At 41.4% G+C, this 16,572-nt stretch overlaps 1 protein-coding gene across 2 annotated transcripts; it reads left to right on the top strand.

Annotated features, from left to right (window-relative positions):
* The first annotated feature begins 339 nt into the window (after nt 1-339).
* Nucleotides 340-16,461, top strand: lcp1 (lymphocyte cytosolic protein 1 (L-plastin)). 2 transcript variants are annotated; one of them, XM_075480104.1, is made up of 17 exons: nt 340-358; nt 1,780-1,894; nt 7,806-7,902; nt 8,725-8,873; nt 8,958-9,081; nt 10,458-10,590; nt 10,710-10,791; nt 10,884-11,049; nt 11,571-11,713; nt 12,819-12,914; nt 12,996-13,191; nt 13,266-13,344; nt 13,428-13,542; nt 14,422-14,555; nt 14,830-14,950; nt 15,581-15,705; nt 15,807-16,461. In XM_075480104.1, the coding sequence occupies exons 3-17, from the start codon at nt 7,839-7,841 to the stop codon at nt 15,937-15,939; spliced, it is 1,860 nt and encodes a 619-aa protein (XP_075336219.1). In that variant the 5' UTR covers nt 340-358; nt 1,780-1,894; nt 7,806-7,838; the 3' UTR covers nt 15,940-16,461. The 2 variants fall into 2 exon arrangements, with proteins under 2 accessions (XP_075336219.1, XP_075336218.1); XM_075480103.1 differs by lacking the exon at nt 340-358 and having other exon boundaries at nt 1,744-1,894.
* Nucleotides 16,462-16,572: the final 111 nt, after the last annotated feature.

Genomic DNA, 16,572 nt, shown 5'->3' with positions numbered 1-16,572 from the left:
TTTATTGCTTTCACTGTTCTTTTATTGTTTTTATTTGTTTTTCCTTATTCTTCTCTTTATTTATTACCTGCTGTAAAGCACTTTGGTACACCGTAAGGATTGTCTGTAAAGGGCTGTATAAATAAAAAACATCTCGTATAGTTTTGATTCTTGACAATATTTAATTTTATTATACTACAGAAAATATAAAAAATGCTGGTGACTAAGTTTATTTTCAATGACACACTTTCTTGTTTTTTACTGCAGCAAAGCTGATGTTGGATGATTGATGGTGCCTGATCAGGCCACTGAATCTAACCAATCAGCAGAGAGTGGGCCTTTCGGGAGAAGACAGCCTCCATAGCATTTGTTCTAACAGGTAAAATTCAGTCCACTGGCATTGTGTTAACACGCCCCTGAATGCTCCTGCAACTCATCCTCTTAAATCCCAAGGAAGCAGTAGTTTTGTACTTTTGTAGTTGTTTGCACATTGCTTCTAGTTTTTGTTAAATAAACACAAAAACGGTGTAATATGTCACGTGTTGTTGTTCATCTGAGGTTGTATTTACCTGACCTATTAGGACCTGTTAGGAGCAGGGACTTAGTGTATAAATTGTGTTTATTTATACACAAAGTCCCTGCTCCATACAAAGTTTACATATGCTGGTTTGTATTGAAATGAGAGTCAAATGGGGATGTGCGCCATAACCAAAGCGCAGTCTCCTCTCTGAGGAAATAATATTTCCACGTCTGTATCGCTGAAAACTCATCGTTATAGAAGCCGATACCTAAGTAGTCTGGGATTTATAAAGATTTAGTTTAAACTCAGAAAGTTAAACATCAGACAAATCTCTTTCTTCTATAAAAATTCAGAATCTGTGCATCTCTTAGAGTCAGCTGCATCAGCTGTGACAGGGATGTTCTGCCACTTCAGTATTTTCTATTTGTTGCTGATCTAAAGGTTAAATAACCAGCAACTGATCTGATCAGCAAGTCGATCTCTTGTCTTTATTTGGCATTACAGGGAGGGTTAGTTGAGGTGACCCCTGACATTTTCCTCTTGTCATTTGCAGCACAATTTGTGGTTGATTAAACAGTAGGTGACAGAGGAGAAGTGTTGCTTAGAGGAGCCAAAGCAGGGCTGATGAGTAATGCATGTGCGCTCAGTTTCACGGTACTTTCTCGGGCTTTATAAAGGAAAGGTGCGCCTGATTGAGCATCTTTTCATGTGAAAGCTGCACAAGCTTTTATAGAATAGAATAGAAAAATACTTTATTTATCCCCCAATGGGGGAAATTCAAATTCGTCAAGTAGCTCAACATTTTTTTAAAATTTTCTTTTTTTTTATACACTTATATGCATGGCCCAAGATTTTATTTATATATTTATTTATTTATTCTTTATCATGTTCTGATACATAAAACCTTAGATTTACTCGACTGTATGTGTCTGTTCAAACAACTGTTTGTTCAGATCTTTTAAACTTGACTTCATTAAATGTGCTTATCTCTGTTAACAAACTTCTTCTAAATGTGACGGCGTTTAAAATAATCTGTTTGATAAACGTCTGTGACACCTGAACGTCCCCGCCACGGTGCCTCTTGGGGAAAAAAACAGTGGAATGTCACCAAAATGCCATCAAACTGGGCGTGGGGGGGGTTCACCTTAACTCACAGCCCGCGTGCATTGCCATATAAAGACAAAACGTCTTTGATTCCTGTTTCTGAAGTGTTGCATGTCACTTCCTTCCTCGTAGATTTGAATAGATGTGCAGTCACTCTGCTTTCTGTGCCGATTCAGAGCGCTGCCTGTCAAGCATTGAGCCGCACAGCAGCCGGACGGACGCACCGAGGAGGAGAAAACGGACGGCACGTAACCCTCCAGAGACCACCAGCCTCCTCACTGCTTCTCTCAGGTAAAGGAGGAAGAGATCAGGTGGCCTCAGATCTGCACAGTGGTCTCCTGAAGGCATCACTGTGGCTTGTGAGGCGCTTGAGGGGCAACTTTATTTATTCTTGTGAAAAAGGAGGCAAGAAGGGGAAGAAGAGAATATAATGTATAACTGTCTTTGCGAGCCCATATCAATGAATATATCACTGCCGGGTTTGAGCTGCGAAACTTTGTGCGTGTTCTGCTTTCACCATTTCAAACGGGTCGTGTTGTAAGTAAGAGGGATAAGGAGTAGTTAGAAGCAGAGTGAGGCCTGCAGGAGAGAGGAACCAGAAGTTAAACCACTGCAGTGAGCTTAAAGGAAGTTTGCGGTTAGCTTCACTTCAACTGAAAAAAAATCCCTCTTAGGCAGAAACATCAGCTCAGGACTCTGTGTTTGATTTGTGATTAATTCTCTGTGCTGGACGGGATGAGGAGCAACTGTGGGTGGATGTATTTGATGAATGTCAAGCACGTGTGGGACGTGCTAATGTAGTTGTGCCCATGCAAATATTTCTCATAGGGGGCTCAGAGGCCACTTTGCTTAGAGACGCTGCTGCTTACTGTCATGTGTGCATTTTGGGTGCTTTTACCTTACTGAAGGATTTCCCCTCTGCTTCACTGCATCATAGCAGGAAAAATTTAACTCACTTACCTCAAATACATCATCTTATATATATATAAGGCTTATATCTTGCTGTAAATCTTACGTTCTTGCTTGTGTTTGTGATTGTTTTATTTCAAATTGTTCATTTAACAGCATGGACTTTGGTCACGTGACACTGAGAGAAGCATCCATCTATTCTCGTTGGATCATTTTCAATTTGTGCACCAAAAAAAACCCAATAGCTGTGGAAATTAAATCTGCACATTGTGGTTTGAGGTGTAAATGTTGGCTTGTTGATCGGGACAAACGAATATCACTAAAGTTAAACTATCACAAGAGTTCCCTGATGAGGAAACATCACCTCCTTCACTTTAATTCATAGTCAAGTCATATTTGCATTTATTTCAACATGATTTCCCATTGTTTCAGATTTGGAAAAAAAGCTCTTTTAATGACATCATCTTATGCCCTCTTCTTCTGTTGTAGTTGAATGGCATGAGCTAATATGTTAGCCCCCCTGTTGACTATGTTTTAGAGCGTTTCTGTAGCCAGAGCTGCTCTCAGTCCTGGATTTTCAGGAAACTCAAGTGAAATGTTTTAAATCCCAGTAAAACTCAGATTGCTTTGTCAACCCCACAGCCCATCGAAGGGCCTTGGTATATCTTCTATGGTCTAAAAACAAGATGGTTTTTAAAGTTTTTAAAACTTCACAGTGTTATAAAGCAAAGAAAAGCAGCAGCTACACTCAGCTGCATTTTGCTTAATGACTGGAAAAAAAATTAACAGAATCTCTTGCAAATAAATTTCGACATCAGTTAATCATCTGATTGCTTTGTCACTGGATGGCGTGGGACATTAAGATCCTGAAGCTTTGTCACTGGATGGCGTGGGACATTAAGATCCTGAAGCTTTGTCACTGGATGGCGTGGGACATTAAGATCCTGAAGCTTTGTCACTGGATGGCGTGGGACATTAAGATCCTGAAGCTTTGTCACTGGACGGCGTGGGACATTAAGATCCTTTCCTTTCTTTTCCATTACAGCAGTAGACCTGCATTAAAATCCTGCTTTTGTAAAAACTCAGACCTAGTTTCAGATAAACAAGCTTAAAGTTACATTAATGAGCCTAAAATATGAGATTATGCAACTTTTTTATCAATTCATTGAAGATATTTGAGTTTTGTTAACCAACTGAACTGAAAGTGCACAGAGTTTAATATTAATTTGTGTATTTCTCATTTCCGCTGAGGTCTAAGGTGAAATTAAATCTGTTAAAGTGTGATGCAGCTCTCAGAGCAGTCAAACCAAAATATGGGAATTCTCAAATGATCAGAAAATGTCACTACTGCAAGCCCCACTGCAGGCTCCAGGTAATCTTAAATCACTACCTCTGTATCAGCGCTGTTTAGAGGGGGAATGGAGATTGAACTAGCTTGGCTGAAATAACTTAGTTGTGACGTCACGAACCCAGCTGCAGGTAGAAGGTGAGCTCAGGAGACCTTTTAACTTTCAGCCTTCTGCATCCGTCATCCTGCACAGTGAAGCTGGGAATAACAAACACCAATGCACTATCTTTCAGTAAAGAGCTACTTTGGATATAACACAGGAGTTCATAGGAGAAATATGATGTTCACATTCTAAAACAATGACATGAGTGAGATGAAACCAGATAACCTGCAGCTCTGAAAGTCTATAAAAAGGTCATTAAATAGATGAAATTAGAAAAAAAAAACAGGTGCTAATTCAATATTTACCTTCAGTAATGTTTGTAGGGTTATTTTATCCAGGCCATGTTTAAAGGGACATTATGTAATTTCTTCCCCCATCTAGTGGTGCAATTTTATTTTGCAAAGTTGAATGAATTTGCTCTCTAGCGCCTCACGTTTTCAAATGTGCGCTGCAACTTCTTGAACTACGGCAAGCGGAATGTGTCAAGATTCAAGAAGCTATAGCTTCAGACTAAAGGTCCATACAAACAAAAAGAAATCAAGACACACAGTACAAAGGATTATATAACACACATACAACAACACTATGAATACAGATGACAGATAACATGTCAGATAACATAACATCTCCTTTGGTGTGCAAGCAATGCAATTAGTCATATTCCGGGAGTTACCGGAAGTGACGTCGATGCAGCATTAGCATTAGCCTGTGTTAGCAATAGGAGCATTAGCAGCGGTAAATAAACTCCCGGTAAACTTACAAACTTTCTAATGCCTCGTTTTGTGAGTAAAGAGCCTATGTGTACTACGGCAGAAGTTTAGTAACAATCAATGCATTATTAGTGGGATCATTTACGAGATAAAATCTATTTAGCTTTTTTTTTTTTTTTTTTTTTAACTTTATTAGTAAATCAACAAAATAACAGTTTACAAATGTGAGCATAACGCCAAAAAGAAGATATCCAGGGGGAGCATAGGAATAATAATAAAAAGAAGAAGATGATGCACTTACAAAAAGAAAGCTAATGAACACAAAGACATATGTGCCAAGGAATAAAATCTATTTAGCATTAACGGCTGTAATAAGCCATTTGGCGGAAATGACGTCACAATGACGTCATTTCCGCTTGTAGGCCTGGAGGGGAAATCGCGATTCGAAGTGCTTTATGTCCCTCTCGGCACTTCGTCGTTTTTCATAGAGCGGAAGGACATGGCAGCCTCCATAGAGCTTACCTGCTCTATGTAGATACAGACAAGTTATTCTTCACTCAGGAGGATAAGTGAGATTTTTGACAGAGATCATTTTACACCAATGAGGACTAACTTATGAATGAATATGTTGATTTGAGCTAATAAATGACTTAATTTATTACATAGTGTCCCTTTAAAGATGTTTGAGTTCAGTGTGACAGAAATTCAGAATGAGCCTCTGCGCTTTGTAAGAGGAGGTGGAATTGTTTCCAAAAAGATGCAGAAGAAACTCAAGTTAACAGGAGTTATCAGCATGAATCCTGCAGTTTAAATGTCAGACATTTGACTTCAGTGTGTGTTCAGAGCTGATGAGAGACCAACACCTCCAGTTTAACCGAGCTGCGTTTCATTTCTGCTTCTGATCTGACGGCTGCTGCAACAACAGCTACTTCTCTGTTTTACTTTGAAAACACAAGTTAGACTCATATGTCTCCTGAAAAATGAAGAACCATGGAAACACAAAGCCCACAACTTTTCTTCTACACTGAACTCAGACCCATGTATAAAAGTTTCACTTGATGGATTTGATTCTACTGAAATTAAAAGCTGGCTGGAAGGTTGTTCAGATATGACATATTTGTAGTTTCCAATCATTTTGACACTTGTAGTTTGACAGTTTTTGTCTGTAGCTTACGGTTTCCCTCACATGTAAACAGCTTGTGTTTTATGGAGAGGTGCAGAAAGGAGATTTTCAACATGGCTGGGATATTTGAAGCTATTTCAACACATAATGAGCTTCCTCTTTAAGGTCTAAAATCAGTTCTGTTTCATCAAAACTCTTCAAGCTGGTTTTTCATGCCAAAGAAAATCTGGGCTGGTATCAAACATTTGGCCCATCATATGTTGTGAAATGATGCACAAGGAGGTCAACGAGATGAGCTGAAACATTATATAGTTGCAGGTTGGGGAAGACCTATGTTTAGTGGTTGTTTTATTTAAATCCTTTTGCTCTTTCCACTTCCAAACACATTCTCCTGCCGTTGGCCTGGTCGAAGTGCTGCTTTTCTGGTCGTCTCTCCTCCAAAGACTCGGCTTGTTGAATAGTTGTTAAATACACAAATAAAATTAAAAGATGGCGTCCCTCTGCATGTGTACAGCCATTCAACGGGCCAGTCCATAATGAGATTTATTGTAAATCTAAAAGAATCCTCATGATTTTACAGTAAATGTACACAGTGACGATATCTAAACAATCATCACGGATAGAAAAATTGTCACCACAGTTTTTCTGTGCCTGCACAGGAAGTCGAATCGCTCGCTTTAAACCTTGAAGGTGTCCCATCTGTGGTATAAAGTGTCTTAACTGCCAAAAAAGGATCTGCGAACGTTCAGACACTCGGTGTGAGTCATTACTCCGATATGAAATGTCCTGTGCATCACGTGATCACCTCCCCCTCCGCTGCTTCACTCTTCCTCATCTGCTGCCTTTCCCTTTTTAGAGAAATAATATGAAGGTTTGTGTTAGTAGCTCACAAACGAGCACAGACATTCAGTCATTGATTCAGCTGTTTTATGAGTCCGTCGTACAGGCAGATCTTTTTTCTTTTAACTGATTTTGGTTTAATCTTGTGAAATTATTTGGTGCCAGGCTGAGCAGCGCTCCCTCTTCGGCTGTGACAGTAAAGTTGTATCTTTTTGTGAAGCTTTTCTGTATCTCAGCAGTATAAACAATGAATTTCTGATCCAAATGTGAGTCAGACACACGTGGATTCAGATATTCATCCATTACCCCACTTATGTCTACTTATGAAATCATAGAATATACATCCAGATACATTTTTATCCGTCCCCGTGATGTTCTCAGACATCACAAACCACTCTGCACCGTTAGAGCAGATTGAAGCTCCTCAGTCTTGTTGATGAACATTATTTTTGGAACAAGAAGGAAACATCAGTCCTGGATTTGCTGCTCCAGAACTGATGTTTCAGATGATGAACTAAGAAGCTGCGTAAACTCATGTTTGCATCCCAGAACTTTGGTTTCAAGGAACTCATTTCCAGGAATTTTAAAAGGAACTATCGATTTCTTCATCTTTTTCATTTATTTAGTGTTTTCACTGCAGTCTGAAGCTCTGCAGCGATCAGGAAAATCAGTTCTGACACGTCAGAAAACAGCAGCTTTTCTTCAGCAGGGCTGATTTAAACCTCAACAAAAAGTGTCCACAAATAAAGCTCCAGAGCCATCAGAATAAAACGGTTTTCCCACGACTTCATTTAGACTTTTGGTTCTTCAGTGGAAACTAATTTTAGAGCTGCTTTAAAAAAAAAAAAAAAGGAAGTGTTTATTTTAAACTGGAAATGAGACAAAGCGATGTGAGATATGACCTGTCATCTGTCCGGTGTTGTTACAGGTGCTCAGATCTTGTAACATGCAGCAATAACAAAGAAGTAGTTGTCTATCTGGCAGGAAGTGCAGCAGAAGCAGGAAGTTTCAGGGTGGCAGAAGTGAGAAGTGTGAACAGTTTGCATCATAATACAAAGTCAGGAGATATTATCAGGGGTTCCTTCTTTTCTGCTCCGCGGGCCACGTCTGCCAGGCCTCTCGATCCCTCCAGGATTCAACTTTAATTAAGAAGGTTATTTTTGTCTCAGTTTCAGGTTCATCTGCTGATTCAAGGCTCCATCATGGCCGCCACACCGATCTCCCCCGAGGAGCTGGAGGATCTTAGAGAAGCTTTCGCCAAGATCGGTGAGAGAACCGACGGTGTTGCTGTCATTTCCTCTTTGTGTTTTTGTTTCTTTTAATAAATAGAGGAAGAAGCAGGGAGGAACTGCAACATTAGAAACACTAAGAATCTTTCAAAGTTGTGCTTTAAAGATGGAAAAACGTCCTTTCTGTTGAGTCTAAATGATCTAAAAAGCAGCATTTCTGAATATAAAATGTCATCGGTTTAAATCCAGCTTTGGTTCTCTTTGTGTGTCTGGAACTATTAAATATTTATTAAATATAGTGCCGCATGTCTGGGTTTGATCGAACGTCTTTGCAGATTTATTTTAGTATTTATTATCTGTACATGGCTGTAAAATTAGTTTTTAGACGCTGAAAAAGCATTTCTGTCTAAAACTTTTCATTTTTGAATGCTAAATATTTACTTGTGTTGATTTCATCATTAGAATAATCATGTTCAGTAGACGTGGTTTTGTGAACCTAAGATTACAGATTTGTTCAACTCCTTCTCCAGTAAACTGAGCGTGAATCTATAGAAATCACAAATAAACAAAGCGGGAATAACCAGACAAATAGTTGTGCTGCGGCAGGGTTTGTGTGTCCAGAACAGAGGCATCACTTTCCTTTGTGTTACAGCCGGGCTTGAAGCTGTAAATGATCTTTGTGTAAAGGTGATTAACATGGGGTTAAATGTCCCTCCTGCGCGAGTCTGGCTCCATCCGTGTGTTAGAAAGTAGTTTTATTCTCTTAAATGATAGATTTCCACTGCATAAAGATAAAGACGAGGTCCATTTTAAAAATTGTGCTGTCAGTGACCTCTGACCTTTGTGCTTTGTCTTTCAGATGTGGACAGCAACGGATTCATCAGCAAAGATGAGCTCAACGAGCTCTTCAAGGTCTCCAACCTGGCTCTGCCGGGATACAAAGTCCGAGAGATCATCCAGGAGCTGACCAAGACCAGCGACCAGCTGACCTTTGAGGAGTTCACTGAAGTGAGTCGAGGTCCTTCAGACCGAGGAGCTGATGACTGTTAGAGTTTTAACAGACTGTTTGATAATATATGTGCACACCTTCAGATTGTCCACGGGCTGAAGAGCTCCGACGTGGCCAAGACCTTCAGAAAAGCCATCAATAAGAAGGAGGGAATCTGTACGCTGGCGGGAACCTCAGAGCAGTCCGGCACTCAGCACTCCTACTCTGGTAACTGAAACCGTTTTAGATACAAATGTTCTAACCTTTGAGAAAGAAGTTCTGGTGGTTCTAAAAACTGAGATCAGCGTCCAAGATAATTCCAAGAATTCTGACCTGCTGACTCTGTTCTAAAGGGATAGTTCGCCTCTTTTGACATGAAGCTGTATGACATCCCATATTAGCAACATCATTTATGAACATCTTCTTACCCCCTGCCGCGTCCTGTGAGCTGAGTTCCAGCCTCGATTTGGCGTTGACGAAAGTAGTCCGGCTAGTTGGCTGGGGCTTAAAAAATAAAGCGTTTTGCTTCTCAAAACAATATGTGTTCAAAAGAGTAATACATTTGCAACAGACCTCACAATCGCTTGGCGCTATTTTTGCCTCCCTTCATATCACTGCCTGCTGCTGACAGCGCGCCTGTTACAGTGTTTGCTGCTCGGTCTGCGCAGCAGGCAGTGATACGAAGGGAGGCAAAAATAGCGCCAAGCGATTGTGAGGTCTGACTTTTTCCTGGAGAACCATTTTGTGATGCAAATGTATTACTCTTTTGAACGCATATTGTTTTGAGAAGCAAAACGCTTTATTTTTTAAACACCAGCCAACTAGCCGAACTACTTTAGTCAACGCCAAAACTCAGCTGGAACTCGGCTCACAGGACACAGCGGGGGGTAAGAAGATGTTCATAAATGATATTGCTAATATGGGATGTCATACAGCTTCATGTCAAAAGAGGCGAACTATCCCTTTAATAACAGTAACATCATCAATAGAGTTTACCACTTTGTGAGTAGAAGTCAGATCACCAGTGGAGATAAATAAGTGTGTATCATCAGCATGAGGCAGAAAATATTGATTGTTTATGATGTTACCAAGCGGGAGCATGTAAAGGTTAAAGGGAAGAGGACCGAGATCTGAGCCCTGTGGAACCCCAGAAAGATGTTCTTCTTTGGTACGATGAAAACCAACCTTATTTCTCTTCAGTGATTACGGCACGGCTGAGAGGGGCTGGGAAATACTATTAAATTGTCTCATTTAACAAAGAAACACAGATTTGAATCGTTTGGTGGAGACGGGATCAACTTAATTGTTTTAATTGAACCCCGTTAGTGAGATAGTAAATACATTTGGAACAACATTTTAGGATGAAGGTCAATTATTAATCAAAACAAGTATATATTTAACTCCAGCTGAGGACTCCTGCTGTGTGAATGGACTTTTATATGATGATATAAGGTAATACTGCGGTTTGAGTCTCTATGAAAGTAGAAAGAAAACATATTAAGATGAAAATCAGCTGAACAAGCTGAAGAGAGAATATTTATTATTTTCTGCAGAGAAAGTGAAGAACAGTTGATTTAAGATGTGAGATTTTGTTGTGTCTGCAGAGGAGGAGAAGGTCGCCTTTGTGAACTGGATCAATAAAGCTCTGGAAAAGGATGCAGACTGCAAACACGTCCTTCCGATGGATCCTGACACCGATGACCTGTTCACCGCCATGGGAGACGGAATCATCCTCTGGTAACGTCCAATTCAAAGACATTCAAAAATATCACCTTTTATCTAATGAAACCCGACTTTGGGTGAGACCTAAGTGCTGTGTTCTCTGAACGTCGGCCTGGATTTGTGTCTCTTTACAGTAAAATGATCAACCTGTCCGTCCCCGACACCATCGACGAGAGGACCATCAACAAGAAAAAGCTCACACCTTTCACCATCCAGGTGAGACAGGAAGGGACTCTGCAGGTTCAGACTCTTTGACGCAGGACAGAAGGTCGCTAAATGTCCGCATGTGGTTCTGTTCGGTCCAACAGGAGAACCTGAACCTGGCTCTGAACTCGGCGTCGGCCATCGGCTGCCACGTGGTGAACATCGGGGCCGAGGACCTGAAGGAGGGCCGGCAGCACCTGGTCCTGGGTCTGCTGTGGCAGGTCATCAAGATCGGACTGTTCGCCGACATCGAGATCAGCAGGAACGAAGGTGTGTGTGTGTTCACCTAGATCTGCTGAGAAGGTAGTGCAGTCCAACACCAGCTAACACATGTTAGCGTGTTAATGAGAGATGCTCAGACTGTTTAAAACCTTATGAAACCAGTTTGTAGCTTGTTAGCTTAGCACAAAGACAGGAGACAGTAGGAGAAGGTAAGCCAGGCTCTTACTGGTCCTGAACAGCCTCTAATTACCTTAATGTAGCTTCTTAGTGAGACTAATAGGAAAGTTAGTAAGAGATTCATTTACAGAGACTCCATTGAGTCAGTATAAACGGCAAATAAAACAAAACCCTGACGAGAATGTAAAGTAAAGAACAAATCTTGATATAAGTTTGACAAACGTCCCCGATTAAAAGCTTTATTTTTCCCTTCAGTATTAAGATGTTAACGGGTGAACTTCAGAGCTGCCGGGATGTGGATTTGGTCTCGTTCTGGCTTTTATTCGCTGTACAGACGGGGAGAAGAGATGGTTTTAAAACGTGTACGCGTGTGTGTGTGTGTGTGTGTGCAGCTCTGATCGCTCTGCTGCGTGACGGAGAGAGTCTGGAGGATCTGATGAAACTTTCCCCCGAGGAGCTGCTGCTGCGTTGGGCCAACTACCACCTGGAGGAGGCCGGCTGCGGCAAGATCAACAACTTCAGCTCCGACATCAAGGTGAAAACCGACCTTTGTCTTTCATTTAGATGTTAAACTGTGGAGCAGAACACGGATAAATCTGCTCCAGGCACCAGTTGTGTTCCAGTTATGAAATAATCACGTCCTCGCATTTATTAAACCAGTTTATTCCTGAATAAAGTAAATCTTTAAAATGTGTTGCAAGAGGAAAAGGATGCACCAATATTTGGCCTGAAGCTCATCAGCTGGTTGGACATGATGGAAATGTGACCGTTCTTAGTTTTATGCATTAATGTGATGAAGATGAACTTCAGTGTTGGTTGGATTGTAAAAAAGTCTGTTAAATGATTAATTTAGCAGCAGTTTCCTTCATAAAGATATACTTTTAACACCCATGGACTGATATTTAGCTGTTTTACATTGTTAATACAACACTTATCTTTCATATCCAGATGTTGGTTGTACGTCAGCCTCTTTGAACTACTTTAGTTAGTTGGAGTTTTGCCTTTGTAGTGGCCATTTGTCCATAAAGAAACTAATTTAACTTAAACCAAACAAAATCAAAAGACCACTGATGCACCATGGGGGATGTGGTTTAACGCAGGCAAAAGAAGATGAATGTCCAAAAATGAATTCTTGCGTTTTTCTGATTATTTATTTCCAAAACAATAAAACAAACAAAAGAACAAAGAAAACCTGCTGCTCTCCCTTTCCCTGGTAAAAACCATCGGCCCACCCCGGTGCATGCTGGTACTCCAGGTGCCCAGTGTGACCCAATTAGCAAAATATTCAAAACAAATAACTAAAAGAATATTAGCAAGAAAAAATCTAATCTAAATAAAGCACTGAAATTAATCAAATAAAGATACTCATAATTAGCAAATTAAATTTACAACTAGAACCAAAAAACAAAAGCTAACTCTACAAATAGCTCCTACAGCCTTAAAAAAGGAAAATAAAGTGCTAGTTAGAACTTTTTTTATTAGCTTAAAAACCGCCGTACCTTTCCTTGTTAAACGTTGATCTGTTGTTGTTTTAATAAGAAATTAAAAATGTTAAGCAAAGACATCTAACAGCCTTTCGAAGGTAAAAAGGACTGCAGAGTGATGTTGTTTTCTTAGATTCTCTAACCTGATTGTTGCAGGACTCCAAGTCGTACTACAACATCCTGAACCAAGTGGCACCCAAAGGAGACGAGGAGGGAATTCCCGCCATCGCCATCGACATGTCCGGAGTCAGGGTGAGACGTGGCAGCAGTTTGTTTGCTCCATCTTTAAATATCTGGGGTGGGGTTCCTGACGCCGTGCTGGTCTCTCTGCAGGAGAAAGACGACCTACAGAGGGCCGAGTGCATGCTGGACCAGGCCGACCGGCTCGGCTGCAGGCAGTTCGTCATGCCCGCAGACGTCGTCCGCGGCAACCCGAAGCTCAACTTGGCTTTTGTTGCCAATTTGTTCAACAAGTACCCGGCTCTGAAGAAGCCGGAGAACCAGGACATCGACTGGAGCTCCATCGAAGGCGAGTTTAGTTCAGCCGCCGGTTTCTGGCTGCCTTCCCCGCCCGGAGACTCTCACCATCTGTTCCATCTGCAGGTGAAACCAGGGAGGAGAGGACCTTCAGGAACTGGATGAACTCACTGGGCGTCAACCCTCGTGTCAACCACCTCTACGCGTGAGTTTTCTGATCAGTCCTGATAATCACATCGCCACCAAACAGCGAGTCCCGATTGCATTAAAGAGACGTGCGTGTTGCAGAGACATCGATGACGCCCTGGTGATCTTCCAGCTGTACGAGAAGATCAAAGTGCCGGTGGACTGGGACAAGGTCAACAAGCCTCCCTACTCCAAACTCGGTAGCAACATGAAGAAGGTACGACGGCCCGTTGGGTCCATTAAAAGCAATAAGTTCTAACGCGTTCGTCACGAAGAACTGATGCTAATAAAGTTAACATATAAAAGAAGCCGAGTGAAGCTGACACCCCACCCACGTGAAAAATTCAAGGAAACAGATTGATCGGTTTGTGCTGGTTTGGTTTCTGAGATATTAAAGATTATTTTTTAGGTCATCCAAAGGTCACCACCCCCCCCCATCTAGCTCCAAAACAAACCAGAGTGGTCTACTTTTTTAGTGCTCCGTTTGTGCTGCTTTCGTCTCCGAGTTACTTTCAGTTGGTCTCATGATCTCACTATATTGATCAGGGGGCTGCAGGTTGTAGTCGTTCTGTTTGGTCCCAGTCAGTTCTTTTCTCCAATTCAGTCGGTGGGAAGTTGTCGGATATGTTGCTAACGCAGGAGAGAACAGAAGCTAAGTCTGTTTTTTAAAATCTCTTTCTGCAAATAACAGTGACATTAGCCTGATAATGAAGTTATATGTATTTTTTTTTATTTAGTTTATTGATGGTTGGCAAGGAAATTGGTGCATTACCGTCACCGAATGTCACTCACGGGTTAAATGTGTTCATTCTGTTCTCTCCTGCGTTAGCAACATATCCGACAACTTCCCACCGACTGAATATTAGAAAAGAACTGACTGAAACAAAACAGAACGACTACAACCTGCAGCCCCCTGATCAATATAGTGAGATCATGTGACCAACTGAAAGTAAAACGTAACTCAGAGACGAAAGCAGCACTAACCGATCAATCTGTTTCCTTGAATTTTTCACGTGGGTTAGGGTGTCAGCTTCACTCAGCTTATAAAAGACCAACGTGAGCGTCGGTAAAAGTCTGTTGTTGCTCTGTGTTCCAGCTGGAGAACTGTAACTACGCCGTGGAGTTGGGCAAAAACGAGGCCAAGTTTTCTCTGGTTGGCATCGCGGGTCAGGACCTGAACGCGGGGAACCGAAAACTCACGCTCGCTCTGCTCTGGCAGCTCATGAGGAGGTGACTCACATCATTCCCGTCTTTAAACTAGAGTCTTAAATGCTGAGTCAGCTTCAGAGGAGGAGCTGTTTTATACCGGCCGACGAAGTGGAATTTAAATGTAGTTTGTTTCCGTGGCAACTGTAGCTTTTACTGTCCTTTCTGGTCATTCTTTGGCCGCAGTTGATTCATTAATGTCTTATAAAGTCTTAATTAGTTTGTCCAGCTGAGTGACTGACTGCTCTTCGTGTACCTTCGGAGACGAACCTTACATCTTGTACTCGTCCTCCCTCAGGTACACGCTGAACATCCTGGAGGATCTGGGAGAAGGACAGAAAGTGGTCGATGACACGATTGTGTCCTGGGTTAACGGCACTCTCACAAATGCTGAAAAACGCCCCATCTCCAGCTTTAAGGTAACACACACATTACGTCACCTCCTCTGAAGTGAATTTAAAATGACGACGAGGATCCACAGCAGCGTCACATTAAATCCTCAACACTTTGTGACTTTTGAGGTTTTAAAAAGGATTAAAAAGTTTATTCTTATGTTGATTTTAAACGCCCAGTTTAAGAAGTTATTGATCTAGCTTCTGTTTGTTATTTTAAGCAAATGAATTCAAATCAAAACAACTTGTTGACATTAAATATCATTTGTAAACATTTTCTTACCCCCTGCTGCGTCCTGTGAGCCGAGTTCCAGCTGAGTTTTGGTGCTGATGAAGGTAGTCCGGCTAGTTGGCTGGGGTTTAAAAAATAAAGCGTTTTGCTTCTCAAAACAATATGCGTTCAAAAGAGTAATACATTTGCATCACAAAATCGTTCTCCAGGAAAAAGTCAGAGCTCACAATTGCTTGGCCCTATTTTCTCTCCCTTCGTATCACTGCCTGCTGCGCCTGTTACGGTGTTTGCTGCTCGGTCTGCACTTCGGTTTAAGCTTTTAAATATTAGATATCCTACTTTTGGGGACCTTCAGCCATTTTTGTTAGAAAATGTAAGACTTAATACGACGTCTGTACTTAAACCGAAGGCTCGTGTTTGTGTAGGATATGTCGATCAGCAGCAGCATGCCGGTTCTGGACCTGATCGACGCCATCCAGCCCGGATCAATCAGATACGACCTGGTGAAGGCCGACGACCTGACGGAGGAGGAGAAGCTCAACAACGCAAAGTACGTCCTGAAACGCATTCCTTCCACGTTTCTTCACAGTTTTGTGGCCGTTGTTGATAAAATCCTGAGAAGCGGAACTCTGATGGTCGCCGTGTCATTAGGTACGCCATCTCCATGGCGAGGAAGATCGGCGCCCGGGTGTACGCGCTCCCCGAGGACCTGGTGGAGGTCAAACCCAAGATGGTGATGACGGTGTTCGCCTGCCTCATGGCGCGCGGCATGAAGAGAGCATAAAGAGCACGATGGAGCCCACGAGCTGCCGGTGAAAACCGGCTGAAGCTTTCCCAGAGAAGACGCCGGATGTTCGACACGCTGCCGAAAACATTCCACAACTATCGTGTCTGTTACATTTCTCTATAATCTTTAAAATAATGGAGTTTTAAGTCTTAAATGTTTCTGTTGAAAAAGTTAGAATTATGTGGAATAACAATATGTTGAATTAAATCAGAATCAATACAAGTTTAAAGTCAGATTAAAACTGATTTTTATCTTCATCATTTTAAGATTAAATTTCTGAAAGCTGATCAGACGTTAAAGTTATATATCGCCGTTTTGATTTTCAGCTTCTGTTTAATTCCACTAAATCTGAACTCTGGTCACCCTTCGTTGCTCTTTAAATGTGAAGCAGCATCGATGCGGGTTAATCATGAAAAGTCTCAGGTGGACTCACCGGAGCAGTTTTACTTGCTAACAGATGATCCAAATCAAAGATATACTCAAATGTACACGACAAATAAACGGGTTTTTGTATTAAAATGTTGGCGTTGTTTCATTGTTTAACCCTGAAGCCTCAAATTTACTGACATCAGCTTAAAGAAGCAACAATCGAACCACCTGATGTTGAGTTGGGTTTATTCTGTTTGTTGG

The sequence above is a fragment of the Odontesthes bonariensis genome, chromosome 12, assembly GCF_027942865.1.
Source record: "Odontesthes bonariensis isolate fOdoBon6 chromosome 12, fOdoBon6.hap1, whole genome shotgun sequence".
Lineage (NCBI taxonomy): Eukaryota > Metazoa > Chordata > Actinopteri > Atheriniformes > Atherinopsidae > Odontesthes > Odontesthes bonariensis.
This window is presented reverse-complemented; position numbering and strand designations above follow the sequence as displayed.

Bases quoted from the DNA above. Each gene is read 5' to 3' on its own strand.
- lcp1 (XM_075480104.1), top strand. From the start codon at position 7,839: ATGGCCGCCACACCGATCTCCCCCGAGGAGCTGGAGGATCTTAGAGAA. The intron at 10,792-10,883 runs GTGAGACAGGAA...TCGGTCCAACAG, and splicing joins TCACACCTTTCACCATCCAG to GAGAACCTGAACCTGGCTCT. The intron at 15,706-15,806 runs GTACGTCCTGAA...CCGTGTCATTAG, and splicing joins GAGAAGCTCAACAACGCAAA to GTACGCCATCTCCATGGCGA.